This window comes from Arachis hypogaea, chromosome 7 (genome assembly GCF_003086295.3).
Source record: "Arachis hypogaea cultivar Tifrunner chromosome 7, arahy.Tifrunner.gnm2.J5K5, whole genome shotgun sequence".
Lineage (NCBI taxonomy): Eukaryota > Viridiplantae > Streptophyta > Magnoliopsida > Fabales > Fabaceae > Arachis > Arachis hypogaea.
Window position 1 is genome coordinate 78,973,314 of NC_092042.1, and position 12,633 is coordinate 78,985,946.

At 30.1% G+C, this 12,633-nt stretch overlaps 1 protein-coding gene across 3 annotated transcripts; it reads left to right on the forward strand.

The window, feature by feature from the left end:
• The first annotated feature begins 499 nt into the window (after nucleotides 1-499).
• Nucleotides 500-6,493, forward strand: LOC112703592 (protein GRAVITROPIC IN THE LIGHT 1). 3 transcript variants are annotated; one of them, XM_025755125.3, is made up of 3 exons: nucleotides 500-1,117; nucleotides 1,456-1,612; nucleotides 4,287-6,493. In XM_025755125.3, exon 3 carries the CDS (start codon nucleotides 4,309-4,311, stop codon nucleotides 5,740-5,742), a length of 1,434 nt encoding a protein of 477 aa, XP_025610910.1. In that variant the 5' UTR covers nucleotides 500-1,117; nucleotides 1,456-1,612; nucleotides 4,287-4,308; the 3' UTR covers nucleotides 5,743-6,493. The 3 variants fall into 3 exon arrangements, with proteins under 3 accessions (XP_025610910.1, XP_025610908.1, XP_025610909.1); XM_025755123.3 differs by having other exon boundaries at nucleotides 500-943; XM_025755124.3 differs by having other exon boundaries at nucleotides 508-1,149.
• The last annotated feature ends 6,140 nt before the right edge of the window (nucleotides 6,494-12,633 follow it).

Genomic DNA, 12,633 nt, shown 5'->3' on the forward strand with positions numbered 1-12,633 from the left:
TCATTTAAATTTTTATAAAAATATTTGAATAATTATTTAGAAGTATACACATAAATATTAATAAATTCAATCTCTAAATTTTTTTTATTTTTTAAAAAAAATTTGGTCATTTACCAAAAAATAACTTAAGTTAAAATCACTAAAATTTAAAATTAAAAATATTATATTTTTTTTAATAATATTTAAAATATATTAAAATCTGAATTTTAATTTTTTTAGAATATATTTAATGTACGATTAATTTATCACATTTTTAAATCATTAAAAAGTTTACTTACTATTCATATTTTTAATTATTTTTGTAAATAATATAAACTATAGAATATCATTTTAATAATTTATCTTTATTTTTATAATCAAAATCTAAAGAAAATTTAGCACACAAAGGAGTCCAGGACCAGGAGGATCAACTATCAAGGGGTATAAATGTAATATAAATTTTACAGAAAGCGACTCGACCTTTGTGACGTTTTAAATTCCCAATGGCTACTCAGAATTTAGGATTTCTTATTTTATTTTTTATTTATGTCCATGTCCTTTTTGGTCATTCCAAGCTTTCTCCCTATTTTTTTTTTCTGCTCTGTTTCCAAGCTCTGTCTCTCTTTTCTCTCTCTTACTATTTCCATGAAAATCTCTCTCTCTCTCTCCCCATTTATATTTATAGATTTTTAATATTTCTCTGTCCTCCAGCTGTGGTATTTCTGTCCCTCAGAACCGAAGAAAGGTAATAAAACTCCCTTCCTCAGAACCCCACTGCTCTCTCTTCTCTTCTCCAAGGGGCAAGTTTTTCCGAAGCTTAAGAGCAAAAAACAGAGGAACTATCCTAGAAGAAACACACACAATACCTTAGAAACAAAGCAGAAGGAGTCTTTTGCTGGCATTGAAACAGTTTATTACAAAAACAACCACACGCACACCAAGTGTTTGTTGGTTTGATACAAAGGTTATTATTTAACTCTTCAAACATCACTGCTCCTCCTTCCCCTTTTTGGTTCTTTTTCATTTGTTGGGCTCCCTTCATTCTTCTTCACTGTTAGGATTTCACAATAAAGTTTTTGTTAATCAGAAACTTAATCAATGAATCGCTCACTCATGGCGTTTCTGTTCTATTCCTGAGGTGAAAGCTTGCGTTTTTCTTAACCCTTTTGGGTAAAGTTTTCATCTTTGAACACGGGGTTTCTGACTTTCTAGTTGGATTCTCATGTTATTGTTTTTTTATTTATATATAAGTAGATGTTACTGTTGATGATCATTCCCTATTATTATTATTATTATTATTATTATTATTATTATTATTATTATTATTATTATTATTATGGGTTCCCGTTTTCTGGTGTTATGTTGTTGTTGTTTATGTTTGGAGCAAAGTCTTGTCTGTAATACCATTTATGATTTTTTGGTGTATCTAATGGTTTTCTTCTAACTTAGTTCCTCTTGGGATGTGTTTGGTTGCAGGCAAGGTTGTGTTTGAAGAGGGGTCAGTACTTCGGGAGAACAACAAACATAGGCAAATCTTTTAAATGTTTTCTTGAGATTTACGTTTTCACAAATGAGAAGTTGACAGTTATACATTGTTTCTCTTCACCCAATTTCTCGTGATATTTCGTCAAAGGTGTGTACAGATTCTCGTTTATTTTAAGCTCTTACAACAATTTTGTGGTTTTTGGGATTTTCACAGCAATTTACTGCATTTTTTACTTCAACTTTTTTTCTCTATTTCGCTTTTAAAGGAAGAGTGTGGGAGCCACTTGGAGGCCATACTCGATCTTATATTGATAAAGTGATGTGTATAGGAAAAATAAGTTATAAAAAAATATTTCCATTTTGTGACATGCTTAATAGAATATGCTTTTTGTTCATTATTTTGGTAATACGGTGTGATTTATTTGCCTTCGTTTTTAGATTTATCTGTCTAATGGAAGTTTTAGTAGAAAGTTTGCTAAAGTTGCTATATTTTGATAGTTCTTACTTGTTTGTATTCTCTTTTATGCATGTTATCTGGGTGTATATTTTGAGCTACCTACCTACTTTTATTGTTCTTTTTAGAGGATTAATATTTAAAAAAAGAATATAACTATTATCTATGTTAATATCTAGTAAACTTTATACTAATTTTTATACATGTCGATGTCTAAAATAATAGTATGCTAAAAAAATAGGTAAATTCTCTCTACAAGGTGAAATGTGGATTTTGAAAGCTCTAGAGACTAGAGAATCTCATCTTGTATGATTTTGACTTTTTTTTATCATAGCCATGTGAATGTATGTCACAAATGGGTATGCTGAAATGATATTACTTATGTGAAGCTATTTTGTGTGAAATGAGAATTTATGCAAATGTTGAATTTAGGGAGAAAACGGTCAAATTAGAGAGTAGTGTGGGGGCAACAAAGAAATGATGTTACTGTTGCAACAGTGTTTATTTATTTTCCATTGTTGTAGGCAGCATAGGTGCTCAGAGAGACCGTGATTTTAGTCACGGGAAACATTACTAGCCTTTGAAAGATTAATTTGTCTCTGATAAATTTTAAGTACAATCATCACCAATGTCTCTCTGCCTAAATTATTGTCCCTTTTTGTACAATGGAATCTTAAAAATATTTATGCTTCATATCTTTTATGAAATTTTCTGAAATGTGAACCCCACCAAAGGAACCCACCATACACTTAACACTTATACATATTTATACAAAAAACTATTTGATATAATTTGTACAGATTTCAGAATTTATTTAGATTATTATAGTTAGTTTAATTTATTTTGTATAGTTGCCTCACCTACAGTATGTAAGGCAATATATCCCAGTAAAGGTACATGAAGCATTTTTCTCCCATGTGCTGATAAATTTTCAAAAATATTATGATGCTAAAGTTGGAAGTTCTTGTCAGATATTCACTTTGATTTTTGGCCTATGTCAAGTACTATCTTACTTTATAGCAATAATAATCTTTTTGATCTTGAATATGCAGTTACTCAGGGAATCCTATGGTCTTATGATTCACACCAAGTCACCAACTATAATGTGTTTACAAGAAAAAAAAATTATTTTGATACAAGATATTGTAATAAACTTTTAAATTTTCATCCAATTACATGGTTTTAATTGCAAGATTTCAAAGTTAGTAGATAAGTTGAGTTGATGCATTCTTTTCTTTTCTTTTTACCCCTTAGAAATGATATTTGAACCATTTTTTTGTTTACACCTTTCTTGAATACTTTTTTTTGTGATATAAAAAACAATTTTTTATTTTTTCTGACTTCTTATCGACCATTTTGTATAACAAACGTGAAAGGTGTACAAGAGAAGTGTATACAAACGTCTTCATACACCGCCGAAGTAATGCGTTTTTACTGATGTGGCAATTTATGATTGAATATTTATGTAATTTTTTTACTTATTAAATTAAAAAAAACATTGGTCAATTTTTCATTGATTTAGCAGCATTTGAATAGTCACCATAGAAAGTTGTAGTTTACCTTATTAGTATATTTATTTCATAATGGTGTGATGGTGATTGTGTTTAATCATGATTACTTTCATACTAATTCATGCCAAAGAATCACAGGAACAAACTATTTGACCTGTTACATATTACAAATAGGTCATGATTAATTGACTGATTGATGTTCCTACTCCTCCTACGCTCCTTCTCTTAAAGGGATAAAAAAAAATTAAACCAGAAATGATCAACATGTCTAATCAATCATACAATAAAGTGTTTTAGAAATGATGATTTTGTTCCTTTTGCTGGGGGAGGATGTGATTAAATTGTTGCTTAAAGTTTAGCTTTTTCATCGTATGAAACAGTGTTCTTTGTTTTTTTTGATAATTTCAAGTGGCCAATTTCAATTTTAATTGCTGATTCATCTTAATAATATAACTATAAGATGCCTAGAATTTCGTGGATAAACTACAAGTCTGAACTTTAATGCATCTTTAGATCTTGCCATTGATATTCTTTTTCAACTCTTGCTTCCTATTTGTTCTTGTTAGCAACCACTTTTTGACACTTTTTATGGTAGGCATACATAATATAAGGGACTTTGTGTATGAAGAACAAAAAAAAGAAAAATTCTCTACTCTATTAAAGTCCTCGATCTGTGTGTTAAAGCATTTTGCTTTTCTTTTTAATAGTGTGTTCACATGAACATGTTTATCATTATAACCATCATCTTTGTTAACTTTATTATTATTTGTCAGTGGCTCCTTGTGAATCATACTATTGCATATTTTGGTACACTTTTGAACTGAACACATTTCACAATTGTTCATCTTGAGTTTCAGATATTGGTGACACTTTTTGTACATGGAATCGGTGAATCCATCGGCGGTGACCCCAAGCAAGAAGTTGGCCCGGAATTTTGCCAAGGTTCTTCATCTTAGAGCACTGATTGGGATTACGCCGGTTGATGGTTTGAAGAATGTTATATCTGATGCGAATCTCAAGGATGATGGAAACATTGGCAAGGGGACAATAAATTGGTCGCAGTCGTTCAACAAAGATGACCATGATGAAGAGCTTCTAGAAAGAGTGAACATGGAAGCTCTCCTTGCAAAGCTCTTTGCGAGCACTTCGACGGTTAAAGCTGCATATGCACAGCTGCAATATGCTCAGTCTCCGTATGACCCTGATGGAATTCAAGTTGCCGATCATTTGATAGTATCTGAATTCAAACACTTGTCTGAACTAAAGCAATGCTACTTGAAGAAGCAATTTGATCCTTCACCAGAGAAGGCTATCCTTGCAGCTGAATCAAAGGAGCTGCAAAGTGTCATAAGCACTTATGAGATTATGGCAAAGAAGTTAGAATCTCAGGTGCGACTCAAGGAATCTGAGATCATATTTCTGAAGGAGAAGCTAGATGAAGCTAACAAGTACAACAAATCAATTGAGAAAAGATTGAATCAAAGTGGCCAGTTATCTGTGCTTGACAATCTTCACATTTCAGGTTTAAGTCCCAGCCATTTCGCCACTGTTCTTCGCAGCACTGTTAGGTCCATTCGAAGCTTCGTAAGGCTGCTGGTGGAAGAGATGAGGTCTACTGATTGGGATATTGATGCTGCGGTTAACGCAATCGAACAAGATGTGGTTTACTTTGTAGAAGATCACAAGTGTTTTGCGATCGAGTCTTTCGTTTGCAGGGAGATGTTTGATTCCTTCCATTTTCCTGATTTCTCCCTCCTGAATGAATCCCTTCCAGACCGGAACAAACGGCAGCAAGTTTTCTTCGCTCGGTTCAATGAGCTCAAATCCACCAAAGCAAGGGAGTTTCTTGCCGTGAATCCAAGATCATCCTTCGCGAAATTCTGCAGGGTCAAGTACTTGAAACTAGTCCACCCCAAGATGGAATCATCATTCTTCGGCAACCTGAGCCAGAGGAACCTCCTGAACTCTGGAGAAGGGTTCCCGGACACGGCATTCTTTGGCTCATTTGCCGAGATGGCAAAGAAGGTTTGGATACTACACTGCTTAGCCTTCTCCTTCGAGCCCCAAGTTTCGATCTTCCAAGTGAGAAAAGGTTGCAGATTCTCTGATGTGTACATGGAGAGTGTGAATGATGACATGCTCCTTTGCTCAGATCAGACAGTGGAATCAGATCCACAAGTTGCATTCACTGTGGTTCCAGGTTTCAGGATTGGTAAAACTGTAATTCAATGCCAAGTTTACCTTTCACTCCATCAAAGAACAACCACCACCACCACCAAGGTGAAAAAATTCAACTCCACAAGGCAAAGGTAGCAGCAACTTTTGGTCAGAGGCACTGACCCCACAACATGTACTCTTTTTTCTCCCTGAGCTGACTCATTTTCTCTTACAAGAAATACTTCAAATATTTTTGAAGCGAACACTCGCTTCAAAAATATATATACTTGTTTAAGAAATATTCAGGCCTAACGAAAGATTTTCGTTAGTGTCCTGAATATCTCTGAAACCCGCATTAAATAATTCTAAAAGCATACAAGTATTTCTCTTCCTCTCGTCGTTGGGTAAGGTGTCGGAGCAAAAATTGACCAAATCCGACGCCAAATCCAACGGCGTGAGAAAGCCAGTTAGCTCGGTGTACAAAGGAAGGACATAATGCAGTATTACAGTGCATGGCTGAGTGTGTTGTGGGGACTCATGACTGTGGCATGGTTCAATGGCAGCATAGCATTGTCCACTTGTGTTTTGGCCATTTTGAAAGAGAGAAAAAAAAGGGGAAAGAACCGTGTGGACCGTTGCATTGGGAGTAACCCTTTTTTCTTTTTAGAATCTTTTTTCATTTTTTATTTTAATTTCATGCAGATTTATCAAAAACATGCCCCAAAATTTTGTTGATATCAGGCCAGTGGCCGGGATTGTCTAGCTGTTACGCATCTTTCATCAGACATTGCATGATATATATAAATATAAAATATAATAATATGTACATAAATTATATGTAGGTAGGAATTTTATAATCCGTAGCCTTCTTTCATTCTCTTTTATATATTCTCATGTTATGTTCTAATTCCCTCTCTTTTTGACTACTTTATTGAAGTTTTATTTTATTGCCAGTTATGTCCTTGGATGCCTCTAAATCTATGCATGCATGTGGTCTATTGTATTGTCAGAGGTATATTATACTTTCATTCGCCTTCCGGAATGGTTGGTGTGGTTGTTGAGCTTCATAATTTAAAAGGAAATAAAAAAGAATATGAGAAATGATCTTTAATTATAACATTTAATTTAATTAATGTGCATTTTAAAGTTTTCTAAAGTCACATGTTTTTTGTTTTGGTAAATGGCTAAATTAAATTTTGATATAATATTTTATATTGACATTGTGTTAAATTAAAACTATTATTAATCAAGAATAAATGGTTATGTATATAAATGTCAATTTGTTTGAGAAGCATGAAATATCTCTTGGAAAAAGGTCTATTGTTGAATTCCATGTTTGCCCTTGAAGGTGTGAAAAATCATTTAATGTATCTAACTAGTATGGCACATTGGTTGTAAATGTATAATTGGAATTTAGGACCCCACATGATGCCAGCTTTATTGAGCAAGGTCGGTGGTGAAAGGGGCATGTGAATGTGAAGACAATATTTGCAAAACCTTTCTTGTCCCATAAAAGGAGGATTAGATATTTGATGAGGAAAAAAAGAAAAAGAAAATGCATCTTTCCATAAATAATAATGCTTTCCAACGGTTACAAATACAAATATCTCTAATAGTAATTTAATTTTCAAACATGAAAGGACTATATGATTTTGATCTTAGGGGCAAGCTATGTTTTAAAAATATTGGATAAAAGAGAGACATCTTTTGGTAATTGTTTTGGGTCAAAATCCTTATGCTAATTTTATATGACATGTGGCAAGGGTTAGATATAGGTTATTTTCTGAATATAATAGGGGTCCTTGTTTCCGTTCTTTATCTATAAATCATAGGCATCAACATGATTATTAGGAGGGGGCCAAGGGGCATTGAATTTAGGCTTCAATGTGGTCTGAGAAAGATTTCTTATCTTTGTTATAACACTGACATATAATCAAAGCTTGGTAGTTATGCAAGGATAGTGAAATAATGTCATAATATTTTATTTTATTTTCCCATCATGAGTTTTGTTTGGGAATGTCTTTATTAAAATAATTTAAAAAATTCAAGTTCAATAATATTTTTCTAATAGAGGGTATTCTTAAAATATTTACATAATTTTTCAGAGGTTTTTTTCCTTGTTGATATATGACATTTTTTTTTGGGTTTATGGTTGGCATCATTTTTTTTTTCAAAATTAAAGCATGTATTTAAATTTGGTGGAAAAAATAGGTGAGACAATCTGCCGTTAAATTAATTACTTGTACATGTAGTCACCAAAAAAAAAAAAATTACTTGTACATATATGAGACAATTAATGATGATGATGATGACAAAGAGTTCAACATTTACTTGTATGGGCCTTATGTTTCCCTTAGTTATGGGATGTATAATATATTGTTCTTAATGCAAAAAAAAGGTTTAGGGTTTATTTAGGAGTTGGGGAATGTTATTGGTGAAGTTAGCATAGTAAACTTCTAAAAGTTGTATTAAATGTAATACCAAAAGAAAATGTTGTAATAAATGTTTATAATTATTGGATGAGAATATAAATGACAGATTTTGACAATGTAAAAGAAAAGATCTTAGCCTAGGACCTAGGTTGTATTTGGAGGCTAATTTTGACCTAAGTGAACTCAACCTTAATTTGTATTCTAAATACAATTTTCCTTTTTTTTTTCCTGAGTCTTTTACAAACTAAAACAATTTATATTAGCAGTGAAAATCACATTCATTCCTTATTAAATTATAGTTTTTACAAAAAAAAATTGTAGTTTTTACCAAGTGTATCAACTACCAATTATCTTCGGCAGCAACTATTAAATTCGAACTAAATACATTGCAACAGAAATTCATTTTAGAATTTTTATATTCTGTATATATTTTTTTTGTTTTCATTTATTACATATTAGAGCTTTTATTTACTTTTGGTATGAGAATTCATGTTTATTTGATCCATTATATTTTGACATTATACAATTTTATATACAATATACCACATAAGAAAACAAATCTCTACAAGGTGGGCCTGTTGGGTTTTGAGATTGGACCACTTTATGATGACATTAACTCTGTTATTTGTCTTAATACCAAAAAAAAAAAAAAACTCTGTTATTTGTCTTGATAATAACACTAACTTTAATTTGAGGTCTTAATCATATGACCACTATGCACTATATAAGATTTGTTGTCAAAGACACAAGCCTTGTGTAGAATCTAGAAGTTAGAGTTTTTCTTTCATTTTCTTTTTTCCCCTAAAATCTATTTAACTAGTTACGAGCTACTTTTCAGGTAGTTTCAATTTTTAAAACTTTTACGTGTATAGTTTTAAATTTATTTTAGTTTATTTGCACTAGTATATTGATTTTAGAATTTATTAAATTGGATTGTAGACACCAGAAAACAGTTACAAGGACTATTGGCTTTATATCATTTATAGATTAACATTTTTATAATCTAGTTATTGAGTATATATTTTGTATTTAAGGGGACCAACTTGATGTATGTTTCCGTTTATCACTTTTTTTTTATATTAAATTTATTATTGAATTATCAATCATATACTTAAGGTATAACATGATTGAAAATTATTCTACACTTTTTTTTTCATTAATTAAGAGTTGATTAGTAATATGATCATATTACTCTTATATATATATATATTGGTCATTATACACTACTCACACACACGGGTTCAAGTACATCCAACCTTTGCTGAAACTTGAATCCGGGTGCAACATTCAAGAGACATACAAAAATGCCAACAGAAATTATGATAGCTAGCATTTGTTTTATTGTTTATGGTGGTCAAGGCGAGATATGGGTCTAGAATTTAAAATAAAATAAAATTAAGATATGATCGAGTTATAACGCAACTTTTTTGTTAACTAGTTTGTCAATGGTAAACAGAAATTAATTTATTGATAATTTTATTTATAAATTGTGAAAATTTTAAATTTTAAAAAATTCTATATGCAAATAGAAAATTAATCTTCACCTTCTTTCTTATTCCTATTATCCTAATTTTTATTTTACTATTTTCACTTTGACACCACACCACACTGCATCACTATTACTATTTCCTCTACCATCACCAATATTATCAACATCACCTTAATTAAGTTCGTTTTTCCAATTTTTTTTTTTCTTTTTCCACATCCTCCAAAGAAAAAAGTATCACCGTCCTCTTATTCATTCTTCGTCAGATGTCATGAAAAGTCTTTATGTGGCTTTGCTTTTTCTTCTTGCAATATTCTCTAGAAATAGTTTCTTTTTCCACTGTTGATGATGATTTTTAAAAAATTAATAATTTAGGAGTTTAACAAACCGCACTAAATAAATTTTTATTAGTATTTGACAAATTAGTCAACCGAAAGGCTGCATTCACTCAAAACAAGAAGGACATGGGCATGTTATTTTCTTTTTCTTTCTTTTAAGGAGTCGTGTTATGTTTTCTGTTAATGAAGAGGAACTGAGTTGAATGTTTATTAAAAATTTTATGTATTTAGTGTTTCTCCTGAAAATAAGAATCATATAAGTAAACATATATAAGAACCACTCTAAATGACTATTTTATTGGTAGTGGTGAGAAAATAAAATCAACTTATTATTTTTTATTTTTTTATGTAAGATTTTTTAAAAATCAAATTAGTCATTAAACAATGAAACTTGAAGTTTAAACGTTTAAATATTTAACAAGATTCAACTAGATCTCCAATTTTAACCAAATTTAGCATTTTTTTTCATAATTTTAGATAAATTAAGTGATTAATTTTTAGTTAATTCGACTGACAATTTATTTGGTCTGATTTCTATAACTATGGTTTCGTGTTAGTATTAAATAAGATATAAAAACAATTCCTACACAATTCAAATGTGTTTTTTAATGGTTTGAGAGCTAGCATTGTAAACCAAAACATTCCTATATATATATATATATATATATATATATATATATATATATATATATATATATATATATATATATATATATATAGTAGTTTTTGCATATTGTTTGGTTTATAAGAATTTCTAAAGAGATCAAGAATGAGAGTGAAAAGAAAAACAGAAAAGAATATTAGTGAAATTGATAACCTGCTGCATGCACTCATACTCCACTTATATATACATATATACTCTGTCTCTTAGGTAGCGTTTGGAAAAGAGACAGAGACTGAGAGACTGAGATTGAGATCGAGACTAAAAAATAAAGACAGAAATAAATTTTAGTATTATGTTTGGTATAAAATGAAAGATAGAGATTAAGATAAGGATGAAACTCTAATTTAATTTACACAAAAGGTAAAGTTAGAATTAATTAATTGAAATGAGGGTATTTTAGGTATAAAATATTATTAAAGTTTCAGTCTCCGTCCCAAAAAATTTGTCTCCTGTGTCTCCACTTTTGGAGGTACTGAAATACTGAAATTTTGGAGACAGAGACTAAAATTTTAGTATCAGTCTCTAAACCAACAAACATGATACTGAGTTCCAGTTTTTCAGTCTCCGTCCCAATACCTCAAAACAAACGCTACCTTAATACTTAACCAATATAGACTCTAGCGTAACTAATTAACTAACTATTACATACACTACTAGTAAATGAACTCATACTATGTACGAAAATTAAAAATTATATTATACATACATAATATAATATGTATCATTAATCGAATTTAATTAAGATATACGAATATTTTTTGATGAATAAGAAACTAAAGTCATTTTTTACATGTTAATTACTAATGTTAAAAAGCTTCTTTATGTCATATTACATAACAAAAAACACTTTTTTATATTAATTTGCTATTGAGCTTATATATTGTCAGTACCTGTCTAACATTGATAACATAATAATAATTGTGTAGCGTAACAAACTCCATATCAAATTGTAAGCCAAAAATTTAATCATATAGAGATATTTAAACAAATAATACACACTTAAATATAGTTATACTAATGTAAGATTTACAACTAAATATAATAAAATTGAGTTGGTTATATGATATACTAACTATACAGAAAAAAGAATTAAAGTTCAATGGTAGAAAAATTACATGATTAAACACATCTAGAATCCAACATCCTTGAGTATAACAATCTCAAATGGATATGTTGATACAACCTTAAATATACAAACATCCCCAACTTACAACTTGTAAACAGAAACAAAATTTATCCATCCAAAATCAAACTTAAATTCAATTTGTCTACCAGAATTATTGAAAAACTTAAAGTAGAATCTTCTATTAGTGAAAGAGTTAGGACCAATTATAGTTCATACGGTTTCAATACCAAAAGTTTGAGCTCCTTGCATAAAGCAGCATGAATATATTACACAATGAAAATACAATGAATAAACACATTGGTTTATATCCAAATAAAATTAGTTAATACAATAAAAGAAATGGATGATACAATAAATCTAATCTGCATATATCAACCACTACTTAATGGATAAAAGTTGAGAATCTTCTCAAAAGACTCTTTGGAGATGTATTTGTGTAAAAAACTATCAATAAGTTCTACTTCATTTTGGGCACTGTTCCCGACCTAAGTGTACCGTCAACACCCAATCCATGTAACACAATAGATTTGAACATTAAACATTAGGAAAAAAATGACAGAAATAAAAATTCTAATATTTTACTATATAATACATTAAAACTCTTGAAGAATATAGCTGGAATGTATGATTCATTAATAGTTTACATAAATAAATTGCAACAAATAATACCTACATGAATCCATACTTAGTATAATGAACACATTACTAAAATTATAACACATTAGATAACCTAATCTAATACTAAACTATTAATAAAGGATTTTTAGGTAGTGAAAATCCAACGTGTCATGATAGAGAGAGTTTGAGAGTTGGACATTTTATGGTATTCTCTACACAGTTAGTTCATGTGTGATCTTTCATTCAATCATTTATTTTTTTCAAGTAAACATTGCTTCTTATTTTTCACAAAACAATTTCTTTCTTCAATTAATTCTCCTTCATCCTTTGCTTCAATATTTATTTCTTCTTCACCTAACAAGTATCAAAAACCTAAAATTTTA